The sequence below is a fragment of the Peromyscus maniculatus genome, chromosome X (genome assembly GCF_049852395.1).
Source record: "Peromyscus maniculatus bairdii isolate BWxNUB_F1_BW_parent chromosome X, HU_Pman_BW_mat_3.1, whole genome shotgun sequence".
Classification (NCBI taxonomy): domain Eukaryota; kingdom Metazoa; phylum Chordata; class Mammalia; order Rodentia; family Cricetidae; genus Peromyscus; species Peromyscus maniculatus.
In genome coordinates this window covers 5,021,751-5,046,254 of record NC_134875.1, presented here as the reverse complement: position 1 = coordinate 5,046,254, position 24,504 = coordinate 5,021,751, and the positions used below count along the sequence as shown (strand labels likewise).

General features: G+C 43.4%; 1 protein-coding gene across 4 annotated transcripts in view; it reads right to left on the bottom strand.

Annotated features, from left to right (window-relative positions):
- Cd99l2 (CD99 molecule like 2) overlaps nt 1–9,843 on the bottom strand; it is a 100,223-nt gene extending 90,380 nt beyond the window's left edge. Inside the window, exon 1 of one of the 4 annotated variants that reach the window (XM_015992751.3) lies at nt 9,411–9,843. In XM_015992751.3, the coding sequence (XP_015848237.1) occupies nt 9,411–9,477 (67 nt within the window). In that variant the 5' untranslated portion in view covers nt 9,478–9,843. The remainder of the gene's footprint in view (nt 1–9,410) is intronic. The other 3 variants (XM_006973922.4, XM_042268867.2, XM_042268868.2) reach the window with 3 other exon arrangements.
- Between the last annotated feature and the right edge of the window lie 14,661 nt (nt 9,844–24,504).

The window sequence follows — 24,504 nt, the reverse complement described above, 5'->3', positions numbered from 1 at the left end:
TCAAAAGAGATATCTTAACAGAACTATTTACATTTTCTACCAACAAGACAGAGGGTACATGAATCATGAGTCATCACAGTTAAAATTGTAGGTGAACTCAAAAGTGTTCCATTTCTGAAGTTCACAGTTCAAAAAGTTAGTTCTAATAACAGTTTTATAGTTCTCCTAAAAGTTTGAAATCAGAGCCTACCTTGTCAGTGGCTCTGAAGTCCCTTTTAGCAGTTCAAGTCATTACGACTTTTAGGCAAGAATTTCCAAATATGAGGAGTCCCAAATTTCTTGCAGCTCCCTTGAATGCAACAACTCAACTCAGTTCAAACAAGTGGCTCTGAAGCTTCGCTCTTAGCCACAGAGGCAATTTCAGTTAGCTTTCCCTAGGAGAGCTCCCCTAGGAAAAAGGTGGTTGCCATAGTAACTGAGCTGCTACAGAGCTCATTGGGAGTTGTCCTGTCTCTGGGCCTGCCTGCCTAGAGACCCCAGTGTCCTGAGGTCCTGAGGGCTCTTGTGTGCCTTGTGCTGCACAGCTGAATGCTGCCCCATTGCCACAAGCTACAATTCCCAAGCAGCCCTTCCAGGTCTGGGAAGAAACCTAGCTGCAACCAGTTATGGCTGCTACACTTCCAACTCTGTTCACATTCACTTGCACTATATTACCCCAGGCATCTAGCTGTTCAGTTACAGGGAACATTTGAAAGCCTTGCACTTCCTCCCCTCTGTTAGCTACTTCCCTAATACTAGTTTGAAGGTGAGACAAAGGACTAGCAGTGAGGGTTTGCCATGTTCTGGGAGGTTTTTGTACCAGGGCAATTATGGGTGAGTTTTCCATTCTGATATACAACCCCCCAGATGAGTCTAATTGCACCCCTACAGAAGGAAGATGAGTACCCTTCTGAGGAGAGACCTGAAGAGCCTCCAGTTTTTGAGAAAGAGAAATTACTAAGTCTCTCAAGCCCTTCAATTCCTCCCTTGTCTCATCCCAAGACTTCTCTTCCTTAAACTTGGCTTCATGGCCAAGAGAGAACTGACCCTGATTGAACAATGTTGCAAAAGTTCTCATCTAGCAGCAGCTCCAGCAGAGTAGAGGGTTTTGTTCTGCCCATATCTACCTCAGGGAAAATTACCCCCTGCCACTCAGGACTTAGATCTAAGCTATCCCAAATTAGTTCCCACAGGCCAAAAGCTTCCACAGGAATCTTCTACAGCCCATACTCCTCATAATATTGTTGAATTTTCACTCCAATTCTCCCCCAGGAGTCTGCGTCAAGAGTCCCATAGTCAGAAAGCAAAGGACACAACTCCTCTATGAACTCTAAGAACCTATGTATGTGTTGCTGTTCTACCTTAACTTCCCTAGTTTTCAAACTTGCTACAAGTGACTATACAAACATCTGCTTACTGTTTCCTGCCCCATATCAGCTTTTCTTTCTCAGATTGCTAAGTCTGCAGTGACTGCTTATTCCTGGGTGCTGTTTTCTGTGCCAGGCCCAGCACTAGGGAAATTCTACTCTTACCCCAAATTTCTTCCTACACAATATTCCTGTACCTAAACACTGTTTCTTTTCTAATTTAATAGATAGAAATTGAGAGAGAGACAAAGAATGAAACCTAAAGAGAGAGGTACTTGCTGCAGCCTAACTTTTATATATACAGTTCTTGCTCCCAAAGAATAAAATACCACTGCCTTAACCTTAATACAAAACCAGACATATCCAACTGCTTCTGCAGTGCTTCCTCCCCTACTTACTTCCTTTGCACCCAAGTTCCTAGTTCTGGCACCATCTGTGGGAGGCAAGATCCAACCTTATAAAAGTGTTTCTGTGAGGAGAAGAGAGGGATAAGAAACATTTATATAGAAAGATAGCAAAGGGCAGAAAGACAGAAACACAAGATATCTTCAGGAGGACCTGGATCAAAACCCAACAGTCCCTTCTGCCTCTTCAAAAAGGCTTTTTATAACAATGCTAAGGGACCTCCCCCTTGTTAGATCAAAGCATACCATAACACAACCAAGTGCAGACCCTTCCAAACACCTGGTAACCACGCCCATCATCAAATCATTCCCTTATGCAGCACTGCCCAGTAAAGCAAGCTCAGATTCTCAGACCCTGAGTAAGTTCTCACTAGGAAACGTTTGTGGTTCTCTATAATTTCTTCCAACACATCTATTCTGAGGCAGTGATGAAGACAGAAAGAAGTCTTTGGTGACTCATGAGTAACTGGTCAGAAAGGGGAACTCCAAATTATATATGTGCAAGCCATGTATGCTACCTCAAACCCTTAATCTCAGCATTTCAGAGCAGAAGCAGGAGAATTATGCAAGCTCAAGGCCAGCCTGAGCTACATATAGAGACCCTGTCTTAAAAGAAAAATATCTGTCAAGGGCTGGGGTGTGGCTTGTCAGTAGGGCATTTGAGTAGCATGTACAAGGCTCTCATTTACTTCCCTAGCACCATACATATACACAGCCATCTTGGAAGGCATGAGATATACAACTGTGCCAAGATCTGTTGTGCTCCACCAGGGGGTATTCTGCCTTCTAGCACACACTGGGCACTCAGCAGTTATCTTCAGGTGGCAAGACAGTTGAACAGGGTGCTACCTGTACCTGCTGGGTAAAGGTACGAGATGGTGCCAAACACCTTATAGTGCACAAAACAACACCCACTTTCCCCTTGCCAACAAACTATCCATTACCAACCAACCAACTTTTCTTTTTCTGTTATTGCCCACACCCACTTCATGGAACTGAGAGCTTCTCATATGCTTGATAAGTTTAGCAATAAGCAACCCTCCCCACAACTTTCAGACCTAATTTCAAAAGCATGTGTGTAAGGAACTGCTCTATAGTCCACATCTAAGAACAGTTAAACCTCAGTAACCCTTCTTTGATGTAGAAAAGGGCCCCAGGCTGCCCCAGCTCATGAGATACTCTAGACTCCTGAAGACCAATGCTCTGCCAATTCCAAGGAAGCTGTCCTGATGGACACTGTGCTCTCCTTAGGAAGCCTCCCCCACAGAGAAAATCCTAGAAAAACCTTCAGAGCTAACTAGCTAAGCCCCCTCACTGGAAAGAAAATGTGACAACTGACAATTGGCACAGTATGGAATCATTCAAAGGGGTAGAAATAAAGAGATGGGCATGACACCAAATACATGGAATGAATCATTGCTTTTTAAAGAACCAAAGAGACCAGCCTCATACTAAAGCTATGCACAGTTACTGCCAGTAGGGTTACTGCAGAAAGCTTGAAAGGGTGCAGCATTTTAGCTGGACCTTTACATCTCAATGAGTTTGTGTCACAGTTTTGAAATTGTGGCTAAAAATCATTGGACACTCCTACCCTTGCAAGGTAGAATATGTATTGTCACCTAGAACCTCAACTATCCTATGTGACTCATAACACACAGAAAACAATGAAAGCAACGTTTTGTGACTTCCAAGTCCAGTTGATTAAAGCCATACACAGGGCATATACCCAGAATTATTGAAGAGTGGTGTTAGTGTTTCATACAACCCAGGCTGGCTTCAAATTTGCTGTGTAGCTGAGGCTAGCCTTGAACTCCAATTATCCTGCCTCTACTTCCTGCATACTGGGATTACAGATATTCACCTTCACATCCAATGGTGATCAAATCATCAGTCAATGAACCTCTGAGCAGACTTCTGGAAGGGCCAAGTCTAGATTAGAGGTCTAGGAGCCTCTGAGCCAGGCTTCCCAGGCACCCAAGAGCAGCAGAGGAATGACATTCAAAATGCACAAAGTTAACAGTGTATACAAAGCTGGAAACACAAAACCATCAAGTTTTATACAGACACAACTGGAGACAGGAAAAACAGCGTATCTACAAAGTATATTCTCTAAATTCAATGAAGTTTTTGGTCTCTAGGCCCTTCTAAGTTGCCAGAACAGGCCTTTTCATTGTCATCCCACTAAAGCAACTTCAGGCCCTTCCCTGGTACCCACAAACACCCATTCAAATGACCTCTGTTCATTTGTTACAGTTGCCTATTGTCTACCTTGTGAGAAGGGATGAAGACATGGCCTATAACATCAATGAAGGGGCTGAAAACTTACCAAAGCTTTCAAGACTGAAATGTTATTTTTAACAAAATCCCAATCATTTGATTTTACCAATAAAGACTTGGGAGCCAGATGCTGGGGTGAAAGCCTGCTAGTTCAGAGTCAGAGAAAGCACCCAGCTGACCTTCCTCCTCCACCAACATCCTGGAAGCCTCCTTCTCCTAAGCTGTCTCCAACCACCCTCCTAATTTGAATGTCCCTCCCTTCTACTTCCTGTGCATCTTTCTATTCATCCTCTTGACTCCCTTTCACTCTCTGTTTTTTTCTTAATCCTATGTTCACTTCCTGTCAACTGGTTGCTTCTTCTGCCTCCTGACCTATGGTTGACTTTATTTAATCCTGTTTACAATATTCAAGCAGAAAGCTTTTAAATTAAAGGTGTGTGCTAGGGCTGAGCCACACCACAGCTAGAAATAGGTTTTTCCAGTAAATAATGTAACCTCAAGGTTCACAGTATGATCAAATATCCTGCAGCACTGAAAGAGTCTCCAGACCCTGTGGAGGACTAGCTGCACAATGGTGACCCCAGAACTATTCAGGGAAAGAAAATTATCTTTGTCCTCATGATGCCCAATTCCCAGGACTGAGGCAAGCAGGGCTAAGTAGCTTGAAATCAATCCTGCATACTTTCTGGGGCACATCAATCAAACCTGATACCCCAAGTCAGTCCACAGGTTCTTGTTAGGATCCCAGACTGGCCCACTCAGCACTACAGCACCTGGGGCCACTGTGCTCATACCCAATTCTTGACAACCAGACCTAATATACAATTGTATGCACCTACTTCTAGTTGTTTGCTGAGACAGAAGGATAACACCAACTCAAGATCCTCCTGCCTCGGCTTCTGGAACACTGAGATTAATAGGCATATGCCACCACACCTGACATAAGTAGAAGATCATTTGTTTTCTTTTGGTGTGGTGCAGTGTTTTGGTTTGCATTGCTTTACTTTGGTTGGCTATAACCGAGGCTTGCCTGAAATTCACCATGTAGTCCAGACTGCTCTCAAACTCACAGCAGTCTTCCTAATTCATCCTCCCAAATGCTGGGATTACAGACATGGGTCACCACATCCATCTTACTTTTTAAAACCTTTTTAAATTTAATTATTAATTCTTTCTTTTTGAAGTGCTGGGGATGGAACCCAGGGCATTGCACATGTTAAACACATGTTCTACCAATGAGCTACACCTCCAGCCATTGTGAATCATTTTAAACAAATATATAATTCACATACCACAGAGTCACCCTTTCAATGTGTATAATTCAGTGGTTTTTACAGTACTTTAAGGTTGTACAAGCATCACCTTTCTCTATTTCTAGAACATGTTAATCACTCCCCAAACGTTTTATCCTTTAAGCAGTCATTTCCCACCCCCTTCCCCTAATATATATATATATATATATATATATATATATATATATATATATATATATAGTATCTGAGAAAATGTGACATTTATCTTTTCCCCATTACCTTCTCTTTTTCTTGCCACATTACTACTCCCCTACCTCTTCCCAACAATCCTGGTTTAGTATCATGTCATACAAATATAAATTTAACACGCATACATATGTAGACTCAGCATATGAGAGAAAACATTTGAGCATTTGTCTTTCTGAGTGATTTATTTTGCTTAACATGATGATCTCCAGTTCTACCCACTTTTCAGCAAGGAATATATTTTTTTCTTGTTCACAGATGAATAACACTCCATTGTGGGGCTACTAAGATGTTTCAGTGAGTAGAAGTACTTGTCATCAAACCTGATGACCTGAGTTTGATCCCTGGGACCTACATGATGGAAGAAGAGAATCAACTAAAGAAAGTTGTCCTTTGACTCCCACATGTGCACTGTGGTATGTGTGTGCCCCCACATACACACCCCACTAATAACAATAATAATAATAATAATAATAATAATAATAATAATAATAATAAATGTACCACATTTTCATTAGCCATTTGTCAGTTGATGGGCATCTAGACTGATTTCATACAAGGATATTGGGAATAGTATAGTAACAAATATGGTATGGAGGTATCTTTGTGGTCTGTTAACTTACAGTCCTTTGGTTATATGCACAGAAGTGGTAGAGCTGAATCATATGGGAATTTTATTTGCAGAATTTGAAAAACCTCATACAGATTTCCACAGTGGATGCACCAGAGCTCATTTCCATCAATGGTGACTAAGGTCCTCCCACATCCTAATCAGCACCATTCTAACATCAAGCAATTTAAATTTGCATTTCCTTGAAGACTCAGGAGGTTGAACATTTCCTCAAATATTTATTAGCCATTTCTATTTCTTCCTTTGAGAGCTGTCTATTTACTGATTGGATGGTCCTGACGGCAGTAAGATGGAATTACAAAGTGGTTTGAGTTGCATGTGTTCCTCATTGTCCACTGCTTTTCAAGACTGCAACAGGTCACTATGTATGTCAAGGGGCAGAGCAGGTCACAGTGTCAACCTTCCCGGGTTGATACACTAGTATGTGTGATGCACTATGAGTCTGGCTCATGGCAGGCCTTCCTAAAGTATAGGCCCTGTTAAGACTCTTACCCACATACATAGCTAAGGTCCTTCTCCCTGGTCCTTACAAGAACAACTTCCCACACTCTGGGCACCTTCAGATGACACACCTGCCCTCAGAAGATGTTTCAGAAGCAGTAAGATACACATTGAAGCTAACTACCTTATGTCTTTAGAGAGTGACTTTTTTGGCGGGGGCTGGGGGGGTTGCGGTTCAAGACAGGGTTTCTCTGTATAACAGCTCTGGCTATCCTGGAACTCACTCTGTAAACCAGACTGGCCTCGAACTCACAGAGATCTGCCTGCCTCTTCCTTCCAGGTGCTGGGATTAAAGGCAGGTGCCACCACCACCCAGCTGAGAGTGACTTCTTAACCATCCTTTCAACTTTGGGGAGCTAAAACCTGTGTCTACTTCCTAGGGACTTTACACTTTATCCCCAGATGTGCTTCTGGGACCTTTTGCATGCCTGCTGAGGTTGAGACACAACCCATTACTGAGGACCAGGAACAAGAATAAAGAGACACTGGCAGAGCTCTCTGGACTACACTACAGAAAAGCTGGGTCCCTACCTTCAAAACAAAGCTACTTCTGGTTCAGTGTTCTTAGGTCAAACAAAACAATACAAAAAGATCACAGGGTGGCACTCTTATCTGGGTTGAACCCTAGTAAAGTCTTCTGATATGTGACCACAGTCCCCTTACTTGAAAGCAAGGATAATATCTAATCTGAACAGTTGTGGTGATTTGAACAAAGATACATGCTAGGTATAATGGTGTATAACTATCGGCCCAGATCTCAGGAAGCAGAGGCAGGAGGATCCAGGAGTTCAAGGCCAGTTTTGGATATATAGCAAATTTGGTGCTACAAAATTGGGCTACATGAAACCCCATGTTTAAAAAGAAAGAAAGGAAGGAAGGTAGGTAGGTATATTTTATACATGGCACACAGAAAGCACCCAGGAAATGGTAGCTGATCTAAGAAGGACACATTCCTGGGTCAAAGACACCTTTGTGATTGTTAGTCATTATATGGACTGATTGAACAGGTTTAGAGAACTCATTTTCAGGAAGCCACTGAAGGTTAGAAGTAGGGCAGCCTCCAGGTCTAAATTAATTATGCCCAGTGTTTTAAGATGGCTACTGTGGAGTCATAGAAGCCTGGGAGCAAACCCAGCTGCCAACTAATCACTGTATGACTTCACCTCTACAAGCTTCCTCAGTCTCTCTGAACTCAAAGCAGGAAAACCTGAGGCTTGGCCATTTATAGTCTAGTTTCACAACCTCCATGTCATAAGATGCAATTATCTAGCATGCAGGGTTTCATGTTCCAGTTCCAGCAAAGGAAAAAAAGCCACATTTGTAGTCTCGGGCATCTCCTGCAGTGTTTGGAACATAGCCCTCAAGGATAAAGTGGGCTACTGGATACTTTTCTCTACAAAAGCCCATTAGATAATAAAAATTTTATCCCCGAATGGAAACTGAAAAAAATTCATCAACTCTTTATCCTTGTGACTGCTTTTCTTCTTTCCATAGAAGTCTATCACATAGATCTGATGTTGGTGCTGGTTTTCTCCCTCTACCGGGTTGTTGCTGAGACTGAAGTCTTGGCTTTCTTCACTCTCTACATCATCAGTTCCTAGAGCCCAGACTGTCCATATCTTTGTAGCTTGCTATAAGAGTCTTCTTGTAGCAATTCCTGCAGGGTTGCCCTTAACCATTTCTGCATCTTTTGCATAACTTCCTGGGCTAAGAGTTCTCTTTGCTAATGTTCCTTATATGTGACATAAATATTATTAGGACCGAGTTTTGTCTGCCTAAGTCTGTTTTTTTCATGGTTAGAAATTCCTTGATTTTCAGAAAGCTCAAAGCACAGTTCCTGCTCGGTTACAATTACAGCATTTTCTTGAAGCCGTTTTACGGTTTTGTTTTGTTTTTTTCTGTGATATGGAGACGGGACATAAATAAATGTAAGAAGACTCTGCTGGTGCATGTTTAAGATCCTATTTCCACGCACAGACTGTATTTATCAAGAGAATATGCTACTCAGACTTGAATGTGTTTGCAAATTACCCTGGGATCTGGTTATTACACTAAAAAAAACACTGAATCTGACTCAGTAGGTCAGGGTGTGAGATACTGCATTTGTAACAAGACCCCAGGTAATGACCAGGTGGCTGGGCCTGGTGCACAAATTGAGTTGCACAAGGTGAAAGAAACTTGTTCCCTTGATTCAGCACAATTTCTGTGTCCATCTCCTCCACAAAATATGACCATATTCTCTAGAAGTGTAGGGACAGACACCAAAACCATGGAAAGGCGCTAATAAGACCTACAAGTTACCCCCACTCACCCCCGCCCCATTTTTGCTCTGTCCCTGCTCCAACCCCACTGAGATCTTGATGAAATTGGCCAGGAAGTCTCCTGGGAAGCTCTCCAGATGCTTTTGTTGCAGATGGCCTCATAGCCAAATTTCAAAATGACTGCTTTTTCCAAGGTACAACCCTGGGGACAGCTGTTGTCACCAATGGTGGCATCTGCTTGGCCAGGATTTTAACATCCTAGTGTTCTAAGACCAGCATTAAGAAGGGTACCATGACTCATCTTCGACTATACAATTCACAGTGGGTTCAGTCCCAGAAGCCTCAGACCCTCACCCCTAGGCCGAGAATTACTAGGTCGCCTGATGCCCCCACTTCAGGCCGACCAGGCAGGGGCAGGGCCGCTCATGCGCAGAGCGACCCCCAGGCCACAGGGCCGGGTCCCTGGGTGCCCCAACCCGTGCCCACCTTACCTCTCTGGACCAGGGTGGCCAAGGAGAAAACGAGGCAAACGAGGAAAGCGGTGCGCCAGGCCACCATGGCTAGGAGCAGGCGCAGGGGCCCGGAGGAGCACAGTTAGCGCAGGAGGGCGGAGGCGGGGGGGGGGGGAGGAGCTGGGGGAGGAGGAGCCTGTCACAACTGCAGAGCCCCGCCCAGAGCTGGCGCCAGTCGTCCAGCCCAGAAGGACAGTGGCGAGGCGCGCCTTAATGCCCGCTCTGGGGGTTGGGGGCGCGACTCCTCAGGGCCCACTGGAAGAGACTGGGCGACACTGCGGTCCCGGGGCCGCAGTCTCCGGGGCGAGGCATGAGGAAAGGGCGGGGGCGGGGCTCAAAGACACCCCATTAGGTCGCGAGATCTGGATTGGGTGGCATGCCTAGCTGCGGCAGACCCCTTCCCATCCTGTTGTCGCTAGACAAATGTCAGAAGTAGCCTGCGAGCCCCAGGCAGCGCGTCACCAGAGGCCAGGGATGGGAAGAAGCAGTGGAGATGGTGCTCAGGAATGGCCACCCGAAAGACCACTACACATTCTAGCCCAGAGCTTGGGTGCTGCCAGTCCGTGACCTTGGGCCGCAGGTTCCTCCTCTAGTTCAGTTGTCCCAGCTGCATGGCTCTCCAATGCTTCAGCCTTGATTGCTGCTCCCTGCTGAAAGCTGCAGTAAAATCCCTGCACAGACTAAAGAACTCAGCTGTTTGGGCAGCTGCTGGGAACTAGAAGCCAGAGACGCCAATGCAGGCAAAAAGGAGGGTGGGCTGCGCTAGAGCCAAAGCCCAGGGGAATAATTGCCGAAACTTGGGTTAGAGACAGGGTTGGTACTGGGAAAGTTCACAGCCACTCAATAGGAAAAATATGACCCGTGACCAACAAACGAGCTGCAGTTTTTTTCCCATAAATCTCCGCAAATGGAGTCCACCTCCCTGGTGGCGAGAACGCAGATACCCTCACTGCTGCCACAACCAAAAGCCTACTACAGAGAAAACTCCCAAGAAGAGCTTAGCTACAACCAGCTCTCAGGACAAAGAAAGTGCTACTGTTCACTGTGGCAGCATGGAGCCTGTCCATACCTGGTTTTGGTCACTTCTAAGGATGGCTCCTACTCCCATTCCCAGTGTTCCTGGCCAGAAACAACACAACACATATACACATACATGAATCTCCTCTCTCTCTCTCTCTCTCTCTCTCTCTCTCTCTCTCTCTCTCTCTCTCTCTCTCTCTCTCTCTCTCTGTCTCTCTCTCTCTCTTCCCCTCCCTCCCTTCCCTCTATCCCTCTCCCCTCTCTCCCTTCCTCCCCTCTTTCTCTTCCCCCTTTCTCTGCTTCTATTCTATGCATTGCACTAAATATGGGACTGAGAAACACAAACACACAAAGTGTTAGGAGTAGACCTTCCCATGGACAAAGCAGGGCTATAACTGGAGCTGAAGAGTAGAAATAGCTGATTGGTCTTTATTTCTTATAATGGCCTTATGTATGACCTCAATAATCAAGGAGTGGAAATGAGTGAGTGAGAATGCCTTCTTTTTCTCTGTATCCCAGTCTGGCCTTGAACTCATGATCCTCCTATCTCTGCCTTCTGATTGCTGGGATCACAGGAATGTTTTCTCCCCTAGACCCCTAGATTGTTATACCCTTGCTGGTCATGTATTCCTGTAGCAAGAAAACTTGATATTCAGTGGATAGTCATAGTAAAAGAGCACAAATGAATTTTGGATATGACACTAAATATCCTATATCTTAACTGTAGTGGCACATAAGTTACAGGTAATAGATAAAAAGGGGGAAATTAGGTGATATTTTGTTTGTGCTCTAACAAAGCTTTCCTGAAGATTAGAGGGTAGAGCTAGCCATTAGTTAACCATAAAGGTCTGGAGGTCTGTACAAATAGACAGGAAATGATATGGCTGTGTAGCCATGTTTTCTCTGGTCCTGCCCACCCACCCCCCACAGTCCAGACAAATCCCTCTCATAAATGGTCCTGCAGCCACTCAGACCCAAGTAAACACACAGAGGCCTATATTAATTACAAACTGTATGGCCTATGGCAGGCTTCTTGCTAGCTAACTCTTACAACTTAATTCAGTCCATTTATATTAATCTATGCTTTGCCATGTGTTCTGTGGCTTTACTGATCTGCTGGCATCTTGTTGTTCCTTTTTGGAGTGGATGATGTCTCTCCAGACTCTGCCTTTCTCTTTCCTATCTCTCTCCTTGGATTTCCCGCCTGCCTCTAAGCTGCCTTGACATAGGCCAAAGCAGCTTATTCATTAACCAATGGGAACAACATATATTCACAAGTACAGAAAGTCATCCCTCAGCATGGCTAAGTGGAAAGAGGAATATTAGGCAGGCAGAGACAGGAGCTCAGCCCCTCTTCATTCTGAGGAGTTATGGAGATAAGAGAGGACTTTGGCTGCTCCTTTACTTTTCTGATCTTTCAGCATTTACCCCAATATCTGACTCTGGGTTTTTATTATTAAAACTAATTAAGATTCTCACTACAGACTGGATTAAACTGAGCTATCACAGTGGAGGGAATGGCAACTGATGAGGCAGGACCTAAAATGTATGCTTCTGTACAACACAAGATAAACATAAAAGATAACCTGCCTAGATGCAGGTGCAAGAACCAAGAGAAAAGAATGATGTCATAATATATCTAATGACACGAGATAAACAAAAACCCTTGTCAATCAAAATGCCTGAATAAGGCTATAAGATAATTCTCCCTTTGTAAGATGATGTGTCTGGGCCTAGTGTGTCTCTCAGTGTCTTATAAGTGAGGTTAATGTGAGTCTGAGAGGCCTGGTGAATCTTTCAGTTGGAAAGAGATGCCTACCAGGAACTGGGTAAGCAACTCAGTCAGATCATTGCAACCCTACTGAATTCCAGCTGAACATGAAACTGATTTACATACAGGAAGTTCAATGCATACAAGCCATGATCCTTGCCCTGTCTGCTGTACACAACCTCCTTATTACCAATGCATCTGAATTCTGGGACCAATGCCTGACCAAGTATTTGTCAACACACTACTCCCTTCTCCTCACCCTTTACACCTAGCTCTTCCCTGAACTTCTCATGCTTCAAATATTGCCACCAACTGGGAAAAGCATTTAGCCCTTCTAGCTCTGCTCCTAAAATACCAAACTTTTTCACAAGGCAGAAAAGTATGTCATTATCCACAAGAGCTAGCAGGCCATCCTAGGAGCACAGCAGTTGTCCTGAGTGTACTGAGAACACTGCTAGTGACCCCAATGACTTTCTGGGGGTCAGCCTGATGTTCAACCATTCCCCAGCTTTCTGCTCCTGTTGTTACATACCAGACCTGGAGGAAAACATGTGAACAGAGAAACCAGGATGTCTTGGAGGCCCTAGGCTTCAGCAGCTGGCCAGAACTTTGAAGTTCTAATGCTACCCAAATAAACAGCTGCAAAACCCTCCTCACAAAATATCCACTCTCGATTCTATATACCAGCCACTTTTTCAAGGGAGCCTCCTCCACCCATGGCCAAAAGCAGCCTTAGTAGGTAGCATCTACCAACCAGGACCTTGACACTGCTGAAGATGCCCACCAGAGGAGCACTACTGTCCATGTTTAAATTGCTCTTTTCTGGTGGCTGTGGTGCCTCATCCCTTCAATTCCAGCATTCAGGAGACTGGGGCAGGAGAATTGCCACAATATCAAAGCCAGCTGGGGCTATATGGAAAAACCCTCTGTCAAAGTAAAGCAAGACAAATAACACAACAGCAAAACCTTATCCTTCCCTGATGTTTTACCCCTGCCACCAGTAACACTTGGGAACTGGCAGAGGAAAGCAAGGATGAAGGTCCCCTAGTCCAACTTGGGGTTACCCTTTATCTCCAGAAAACCAAAGGGACTCAACCAGTGCTCAAGGCTTTTGCTGCCTCCCATGAGTCTCTGCTACCCTCCCTTAGCCTTAGGCCCTAATGCCTATAGGGCCCTTACTGGATGGACACACACACACACACACACACACACACACACACACACACACACACACACTGCTGCACGAAGAGGGAGCATTAGGAAAGTAAGGTCTCCTGTCTATCAACCTAGCTTCCCACTGAGTCCCCTCCTCCATGGCTGACCTCACACTCAAGGTTTTGACCAGTTTTGTGCAGAGAAGGAAAAAGAAGCCCCAAACCCCAGAGTATTGACCTTTATTCTGCAATTGTGAACTTTGTTGATGTACAAAAGTTCTTTATTTCATGGGGCATAGTAGTGTTTTGTTTAAAGTGCTTACAATACAAAATTAAAAATTCAAAAGCCTACTACTCCTCAAATTTAAAAAGAAATAGAAACCAAAAGCTACCAGACAAAATTGATACATATTTGAGCCTTTAGCCCATCAGGACCCAGATATATGGGAACTGACAGAGCATACCCCATAAGTGAACAGAAGCTCTGGAAATGGAGCCTGCCCCCATGCCCCTATATTTGGCTTGCAAACCAATTATCCTCAGAGTTCCCACAACACTCTTCATCTCTCCTCTTGTCATATGGCAAAGTCAGGCAAGGCCTTGAATGCCATGATAATGGCAAAGGTTTGATCCTGAGAACAAAAGGAAGCCATTGAAGGGTGTTAAGGGATCCCCAGCATAACAAGGCTTGTAGTTCATGGAAAAATGGCCAGCATCATGTAGGAGGAAAGGCTAAGGCTGGATTCTCTGTGGCCACATAAGGGGGTTGAAGAAGTTGTCTGGACCTGGTTACAGGACAGAAGAAATGAAGAAATTCAAGGACACAGGGAATTGAGCCAGAAGATGGAGGCAGTTAAAGTCAAGGCCCTGTGTAGACAGTAGAGCAAACAGACTCCAAGAAAAAATTATCCATGATCAAGGAGGCTTCATCCAAGAGATACATGTGTGGTGGTATTCTAATTGTACTGAAATGTGATTTTGATTGTATGTTAATAAATAAAGTTGCCCGGGGGTCAGAGCTATTAGAGCCATAGCAAGAATGTGGCGGTGGTGGCGCACGCCTTTAATCCCATAGATCTCTGTGTGTTCAGGGATACAGCCAGCATTGGAGACATATACCTTTAAGACCTAGGGGGCTGTACATTCAGACAGTGACGAGGCAGTCATGTGTTTGGGTTTACAACCAATGAGAAGGCAGAACAATAATACTATAAAAAAGACATACAGACAGGAAATAGGTCTCTTTCGGGAAGCTGGGAGCACTGCAGGAGGAAGGGTAAGATTTTAGCTCTGAGCTCTGACCTCTTGGCTTTCTCTTTTACATTGGTTCTGTGTTTCTTATTTAATAAGATGGTTGGTTACATCAACATCTGGCGCCCAATACATGGATGGTTCAACATATGAAAATCTGTCAATGTAATAATCCATCATATAAAAAAACTGAAAGAAAAAAAACCACATGATCATCATATTAGATGCCAAAAAAAGCCTTTGACAAAATCCAACACCCTTTCATAATAAAGGTCTTAGAGAGATCAAGAATACAAGGAACATACTTAAACATAATGAAAGCAACTTATAGCAAGCTGACAGCCAACATTAAATTAAATGTACACTGCCAAGTTTTCTGTACATAAATATAATTACAAACTTATCTTCCAAAAAAAATTAAATGGAGAGAAACTCAAAGAGATTCCACTAAAACCCGGAACAAGACAAGACTGTCCACTCTCACCATATCTATTCAATATAGTACTTGAAGTCACAGTTAGAGCAACAAGACAACAAAAGGAGATCAAAGGGATACAAATTGGAAAGGAAGAAGTCAAACTTTCGCTATTTGCAGACAATAAGACAGCATATATAAGTGACCCCAAAAATTCTACCAGGGAACTCCTACAACTGATGAATACTTTCAGTAATGTGGCAGAATACAAGATTAACTTTTTAAAAAGACCTTTTAAAATGGTCTTATTAATAAAAACCCTAAAGCCAGATATTGAGGTGAAAGCTGAAAGACCAGAGAAACAGAACAAGCCACAGCCAACCTCACCTCGCCAATTCCTCAGCTGATCCTGTTGCCACAAATCCTCAGACTGAAAGCTTCTGAGTCCTAACCCCTGAGGGTCTCAGTTGAAATGCTTCTAAAAAGGCTCTAGTTCCTGGTCCTCACTCCTTATATACCTTTCTGCCTGTTGGTTATGCTCTGGCGCTGCTCATGGCTGGCCACCGCCCGCAGCGGCCAGGCTGGTGGAGGAGAGTGCTGATCAGAAGAATCACATGCCATCGTTACCTGCTTAGAGCTTTATTGGGAGAGGGGAGAGAGAGAGAGAGGACAGATGGAAGGAGAGAGCAGAAAGAGAAGAAGGGGGGTACACAGGGGGCCCGCCCACTTTTTAGGCTGGGACACTGTCTCAGCATGGTGACATAATTAAGGACCGAGTCCTTACATCCCAGACTTTTGCTTATTATAAAAAAGCAGGTAGATGGGAATAGGGGCGTTGTTCCTCTCAAAAACTGCTTCCAGCTGACTTTTGGACATCGGTTGGCTCTTAGGGGAATGGAGAAGTGGAGCCTTCCGAGGTAGACAGGTGTTGCGGGATGCTGTCTGTCATCCGTTTGTTCTGGAGACATGTATCCCTCTTGGCTGTGGCTGGGAACTTTCTGTTTGACAAGATGCTGGTGACACAGAGGGAAAAAAAAGCTTAGAGAGAAAAGAATCATTATTATTTTATGTTGGCATTTATCTGAGGTAGATCCAGCCTATCCCTATGGATTTTGAAACATGTTAAGCATTATCAGAGACAGATTATTTTAAAGCACCTGTTTCCTTTATTAGTTTGGCATCCAGGAGACAGGTGATCAATTGTTAAAAGCATCTCACAGTTTACATTAGATGTTTACATTAAAGTCTTTTTTGTAGCACCCAAATGGTTTTGGGTCTGGGGGTGTAAATACCTTTAGCTGTTACAGTTTCTTACTTGATGATCTCTGGACTGCAGTTCTGTGGTGGTCCTGTATCATTGGCTGAACAGTGAGTTAGAACAGGGAACTGCAAAGAGACAAGCTTGTGGTGTATGAGAATTTATTTTTTGGAATTAGGGACAAGGCAAAGATCAGGGCCCTGTCTGTATGCACAAGCAGTGGATCTGGAGTGAAGCAATGAGCTCTTATTTTAGATGGAAATCTTTTTTTATTAAGTAACTCTGAAAGTGCAATTAAATCTGGTGAAATGGGTAATGCTGTCCTCTGTACCTGACAATAAAGGAGAGGTGACATCCCCAAAACTCCCAGGACTGAGTCAGTGGCTCTGGTGTCCAAAAAGAAAGAAACAGATCGTTTCCCTGCTGCATTCTGGGTTCCCTGCCATGTCTGTAGCCAAGCCTAGGTCTGCTGGAGGTCTTAGCTTGATGTACCCATGCGTCTTGGTGCCTGGGGGCAGCCAGCTGACTGGTTGTCTTTCTAGGCGGCACTTTCAACAATGCTGTTGATGGCCTGGCAGGGCATTCGGTAGCCCGTGGCCTTTTCCTCACTTAAAACAGGGACCCAATAGCTTTTGGGAGTCAGTGAGTGCCAGCACTTGGCAATTTTGTTTTTGGACTTTTATCTCATTCCTGGCACACCTTAAATGCCACAGATAACTCTTTTGCCTGTGGGGTCAGGAGTCTTGCTCTCCAGATGCTTAAGTTTTAGTCTGGGAGGTCTGGGGAACAAGAGCCAGATTTTACTCAGTGTCCTGAATTTTTTTCCTGATTATTGGTGCCTTAAGGACAGCTTTTGGAAGACCTGCCAGTAGGCAGACGATAAACTGATCCTTTTGGAAGGCTTATCTGAGGCTATAAGCTGATTTCTGGCTTAACAACTATCCTGACTACTGCAAACTTATTTGTATGGATCTTAGCCACTTCCAGACCCATCTGTGCTTCTCAAGGCAGTTTGAGAATGAGTGGATGGAGTTAAGGTGAGTTAGGATGAGTCATAGAAACCGCCCAAGCCTGCCCATTTGAGCCCACCCACTTCTGGCAGAAGTCAGACAGAAAAGGTTGCACGTGGCAGACACAGAAGTGGGGAGGGAGAAGGGTTTAGAACTTTAGCACAAAGCTTGGAGATAAAGTAACTCTTATTTGCCCATTCACTGGCAGAAGTTCCTGTGACATTGTTATGTGGCCAGGTTTACCAGTACCTGCCCCTATCCATCAATGTAGGTGGCAAATATATCTGCCCCTTTGTCCCATGGCTATAGCCAAGAGAAAAATAAAATATTAAAATAACAAGCTGGGATCAGACTACAATCTCGGGCGTCCCTGAGAGTAGAGAGAGATCTAAGAATCAGCTCAAGTCACGAGTCCTCTTCATCAAGGGAAGGTGAGGACTGTGGCTGCAGTGCAGTTGGTCCACCGTTGAACCCTAGACACCATTTACCCCCTTGTCAGAAGCAAAAATGTGCCTGCCCTTGCCAGCACAGCAGGAGGACAACCCCCAGGGTGTCTGTCACAAAGAATATAGCTCAGACTAAAGCTACAAGAACGGCAGACTCACTGTGGTGACAGCAACGGTAGCTGTGTGGGGGTTCAGCAGAGGTGGCGAGGGATGCATGAGCACTCGTGGTCTCACAGTCTCGCTCTGGGTCTCGCAGTCTCACAGTCTTGTGGTCTCACTGGATGGAGGAGGAGGCAGCAGGCAGCAGCGGTCACAGCAGGTCCTCGGTGCTCGGTGGTATATCCGAGTCATGGCACCAATGTTGGCTATGCTTCAGCGCTGCAGGCAGTGGCCATGCGGGTGGAGGAGAGTGCTGATTGGAAGAATCACAGGCCATGGTTACCTGTTTAGAGCTTTATTGGGAGAGGAGAGAGAGAGAGAGAGAGAGAGAGAGAGAGAGAGAGAGAGAGAGAGAACAGACAGAAGGAGAGAGCGGAAAGAGAAGAAGGGGGCACACAGAGGGCCCACCCGCTTCTTAGGCTGGGATGCCGTCACAGGATGGTGACATAGTTAAGAACCATCACTTCCTGGGATTAAAGGCATGTGTCCTTTCTAAGCAAAGATATGAGATCTCAAGTGCTGGGACTAAAGGTGTGTGCTACCATGCCTAGCTCTGTTCCCAGTGTGGCCTTGAACTTATAGAGATCTAGATGGATCTCTGCCTCCTAGTGATAGAATTAAAGGCATGTACGCCATGATTTTCTGGCCTCTATATCTAATCTGGTGGCTGTTCTGTTCTGTGATCCCATGATTAGTTTAATTGAGGTACACAATATATCAACCACAGTAGCCCTCCTGTATACAAATGATAAATGGGCCAAGAAAGAAATCAGAGAAACATCACCTTTTACAATATCCAGAAATAAAGTAAAATACCTTGGGGGTAACTCTAACCAAGTAAGTGAAAGACCTGTATGACAATAACTTTAAGTCCTTGAAGAAAGAAATTGAAGAAGATGTCAGAAAATGGAAAAATTTCCCATGCTCATGGATAGGTAGAACTGACATAATAAAGATGGCAATCTTACCAAAAGGAATCTACAGATTCAATGCAATCCCTATCAAAACCCTAACACAATTCTTCACAGACCTTGAAAGAACAACACTCAACTTTATATGGGAAAAAAAAGTATAGCTAAAACAATCCTGTACAATAAAGCATCTTCTGGAGGCATCACCATCGCTGACTTCAAACTCTACTATAGAGCTACAGTAGTAAAAACAGCTTGGTATTGGCATAAAAATCGACATGTGAACCAATGGAATCAAATTGAAGACCCTGACTTTAATCTGCACACTTATAAACACCTGATTTTTGACAAAGAAGCCAAAACTGTACAATGGAAAAAAGAAAGCATCTTCAACATATGGCACTGGTATAACTAGATGTCAACATGTAGAAAATTACAAATAAATCCATATTTATCACCATGTGCAAAACTCAAATCCAAGTGAATCAAAGACCTCAACATAAATGCAGCTACACTGAACCTAATAGAGGAGAAAGTAGGAAGTAGCCTTTAACACACATTGTCACAGGAGATCACTTTCTAAATATAACACCAGTAGCACAGACACTGAGAGCAACAATTAATAAATGGGACCTCCTGAAACTGAGAAGCTTCTGTAAGGCAAAGTACACTGTAAATAAGATAAAATGACAGCCTACAGAATGGGAAAAGATCTTCACTAACCCCACATCTGACAGAGGGCTGATCTCCAAAATATATAAAGAACTTAAGAAACTAGACATCAAAATACCGAACAATCCAATTAAAAAAAAAATGGGCTACAGAATTAAACAGAGAATCCTCAACAGAAGAATCTTAAATGGCTGAAAGACATTTAAGGAATTGTTCAACATCCTTAATAATCAGGGAAATGCAAATCAAAATGACTCTGAGATACCATCTTACACCCATCAGAATGGCTAAGATCAAAATCACTGAAGACAGCTTATGTTGGAGAGTATGTGGAGCAAAGCGAACACTCCTCCATGCTTGGTGTGAGTGCAAATTTGTACAACCACTTTGAAAATCAGTATTGTGGTTTCTAAGAAAATTGGGAATCAATCTACTTCAAGACCCAATGGCACCACTCATGGGCATATACCCAAGGGATGCTCAATAACACCACAAGAACATTTGCTCAACTATGTTCATAGCAGCATTATTTGTAATAGCCAGAATCTGGAAACAACCTAGATGTCCCTCAACTGAAGAATGGATAAAGAAAATGTGGTACCTATACACAATGGAGTATTACTCAGCTGAAATAAATAAATAAACAAACAAACAAACAAAATTAAAAAAAATGACAATATGAAATTTGCAGGCAAATGGATGGAACTAGAAAATATCATCCTGAGTGAGGTAACCCAGACTCAGAAGGACAAACATGGTATGTACTCAGTTCATAAGTGAATACTAGATGTAAAGCAAAGGATAATCAGATTACAATCCACAGCTCCAGAGAAGCTAGGAAACAAGGAGGACCCTAAGAGGGACGCATGGATCACCTTGGAAAGGGGAAATAGATGAGATCTGGGGTTAAGGGGAAGCAATAGAAGGGAGGTGAAGGGAAATGAGAACATGAGGGAATGGAGGATGGTGGAGCTGGAACAGGGACGGAGTAGGAGAGCAATGAAAGAGATATTTTGATAGCGGGAGACATTATGGTGTTAGGGAAAAACCTGGTGCTAGCCGGGCGTTGGTGGCGCACGCCTTTAATCCCAGCACTCGGGAGGCAGAGCCAGGCGGATCTCTGTGAGTTCGAGGCCAGCCTGGGCTACCAAGTGAGCTCCAGGAAAAGGCACAAAGCTACACAGAGAAACCCTGTCTCGAAAAACCAAAAAAAAAAAAAAAAAAAAAAAAAAAAAAACATGGTGCTAGGGAAATCCCCAGGAATCCACAAAAACAACCCTAGCAATAACGTAGAGGGTGCCTGTACTGGCCTTCTATAATCAGATTGGTGAGTACCCTAATTGTCATTATATAAACTTCATCCAGTACCTAATGGAAGCATATATAGAGATCCACAGCCAAGCACCAGGCTGAGCTCTGGGAGTCCAGTCAAAGAAAGGGAGGAGGGATTATATGAGCTAGGGGGGTCAAGATCATGATGGGTAAATCCACAGAGACAACTGAACCCAACTTGTAGGAACTCACAATCTTTAGATCAACAGCTTTAGAACCTGTATGGGACCGGACTAGACCCTCTGCATAAGGGAGACAGTTATGTAGCTTGGTCTGTTCAACGGGCCTCTGGCAGTAGGAGCAGGATCTATCCCTGGTGCATGAGCTGGCTTTCTGGAGTCCAGTGCCTATGGTTGGATGCCTTGCTCACCTTTGATGCAGTGGGGAGGGGCTTGGACCTGCCTCAACTGAATGTTCCATGTTTTGCTGTCCCAGCCATGGGAGGACTTACACTTTTGAAGGAGGGGATGGGGTGTGGGCTAGAGGGGAAGGAGGGGAGGGGGTAGTGGGGGGAGCGGAAGAAGAGATGAGAAGAAGATCTTTGGTTGGTTTGTAAAATGAATTAAAAAATTCTTAAATAAAACAAACAAAAAAAGAATCTAAACCTTTAAGAACTAAAACAAAAAATTCTCACAGTCTTTAAAATTTCAACACTCTAACTTTGGATAGGTCATTCTCCTTTCTCTGTGCTTTGTCCTTCTGTAAAATGCTTCAAATAATCTGATTTTTAAGATCCCTCATAGGAGGGCACATCAGCTTGTGTTTAGTTGATTGCAGATTCAGTCAAGTTGACAAGCAAGATAACCTAACCCAGAAGTGTTGAGCAATGTGCCCAATGCTTGACAAGCACCTTGCCACCTTCTAATTAACAGTTTTGGTACTCCTGAGGGGTCCCACACTAATTGTCTGTGGAAAATTTAGTGCCTTAGAACAATGGTGATTGTCTTTTTCATACTTCTGGAGGCCAGAAGTCTGCAGTCAGAAGGTAGTGAAGCCTGAAGATTTGACAGGGAAATCCCCCCTTGCTCCTTGCAGCTTGGAGTGAGCATTAGGCAGTCCTTGGCATTTTCTTCCTATATGTGCACCCTTCCAAACTTTATCCCTGCCTTTGCATGACCTCCATGGCAACACAGCAGGGCTTGGATTTGAGTTAGAACCTGTGCTAATCCAGTACAATTTAACATTAAAGAACTTAATTAGATCCAGAAAACCTTGTTTATAAACAAAGACACATCCTAAGGTTTCCAGCAGATGTGGATTCTAGGAGACAGTATTCAGCTTACCACAGGTGGTGATTATCAACAATTCTAATTGTCTATATATATATATTGAAAAGAAATAAAAGCAAGCATGCCACACATGCTATCACATATTTGTTATCTCAGCTATCCAGAAGAGTGAAGCAAGAGAATTATAAGTTCAAGTTCAGCCTAGACTACATAGCAGGATTCTGTATAAATAAGGAGGATGAAGAGGCAGTAGTGATATTGTTGACAAAGCTGAGAACAACAGTGCATCTATGCCTATAATACCAGCACTCTAGATATAGAGGCAAGAGAATCAGGAATCCAAGGTCATCCTCATCTACTTAGTAAGTTGAAGGCCATCTTGGGTGTCCCAACAAAGTAGAAGAAAAAAGAAAAAAGATGCAACCACAAGTTGCATCTCTATTGAAAACTAAAGGCTCACACATGAATGATCATAGCATCATCCAAAAGAGCCAAAGTAAAAAAAAAAAAAAAAAATGCCTATCAAGGGTTGGAAGACAAAATGTGGTCTCTCTGTACAGTAGAATATTTTTCAGCTTGAAAAGTGAATAAATTCCAAGAACATGCTGCAACATGAATATACCTTAAAGACATTATGGACTTTACTCAAGTGAAAGAAACTAGAGACAATAGATCATATATTTCCAAGTTCTGTTGTATAAAATACACAGACTCGGAAGTGGGGAAGGTATGTCATCAATTAAGAACATTTGCTGTTCTCGCAGAGGACCCAGACTCAAATTCCAACATACACATAATGCTACACAACCATCCATATTCAAGTTCCAGGGGATGCAATGCCCTCTTTTGACCTCCATGGGCAGCAAGCACATAAAATACTCAGATGTTGTTGTTTATTTTTGCTCTTTTGGGGGCCTGCCACCCAGCTCACAAATAAATCATACATGGAGGTTTATTCTTAATTATAAAGTCTTGGCCCTAGCTTGGCTTATTTCTAACCAGATTTTCTTGACTTTAAATTATCCAATCTACCTTTTGCCTCTGGGCTTTTTCCTTTTCTTACTTCTATAATCTTACTTTCACTCTTATTATGTGGCTGGCTGTGTGGCTGGCCCCTTCTTTTCTCACTCCTTGATCTCTTGCTTTTTCTCCTTTCCTCCCATGGTTCTCTTTCTGTTTATTCTCTCTGTCTGCCAGCCCTGCCTATCCTCTCTCTCCTGCCTTGCTATTGGCTGTTCAGCTCTTTATTAGACCATCAGATATTTTAGACAGGCACAGTAATACAGCTTCACAGAGTTAAACAAATGCAACATAAAAGAATGCAGTACATCTTTGCATCATTAAACAAATGTTCCACAGCATAAACATATCTGAAAACAATATTCTACAACAGTCACACATAAAAAAAATAAATCCTTAAAAAAATCAAATTTAAAATTGACCATATGTGTTCATCATCTCACACTGAAACTCCCAGATACCCTCTAAACCTGGGATAATTTCTACTTCACTGTATGCCTTTGTGGGTTGAACTTCTCTAAGCCCCTCCTAGAAACTGGTTTTCTCAGTATATCTTTTTCTGCCCAGCTAATTTTACTGAGCATCATGCTCTCAAGGGTCACCTATGTTGTACTGTGTCTTAGAATTGAAGACTACATCTTTCTTATGTGAGGTTTATCTTAATTTTATTTTTATTTTATGTACATTGGTGTTTTACCTGCATGTGTGTCTGTGTGAGGGTGTAGGACACCCTGTAACTGGAGCTGTAGACAGCTATGAGCTGCCATATGGGTGCTAGGAATTGAACCCAGGTCCTTTGGAAGAGAACCAGTATTCTTAACCACTCCAGCCCTTATCTTAATTTTTAAAAATGCTTTTTGATGAATTATGTGTATGTTTCACCTTTTAATTAGCATTGGTTTATGGAAATGAGAAACAATCAAGCTCCTAGAACCTGTCAGCTGGAAGTGGCTATCCTAATACACATGTCTGATATGTGTATCTGACTCCCATCTGCAGGTTCTGGGAACACAGATATGCACACAACCCAGTCTCCATCTTGAAGTGGATTCTAATGGCATGGATCACACAGGCCCTCAATGTTATGAACAGATATTTAAATATACAAGAGAGAAAAATAGTTGCATTTTGAGGGGGAGTTATTCTAGATGAAATGGCCCACTGTAAGCTCCATAGAAGCACACATGTTCTGAAGCCTGGGGAATCTTGAGTTCACAGCCTGCTTTGGTATTAGTTTTATATGGCTTATAAAAATTGCCAAAACCCCAAAGGCTTAAAATACATACATTTATTCTGTTACTCGGTGGTTAACAACACTGGCTGCTCTTTCAGAGGACCCAGGTTTGATTCCAGGAACCACATGGTGGCTCACAAAGAGGCCAACATATGTGTCATTGGGCTAAAACTATGATGTCTGGAGAGTCT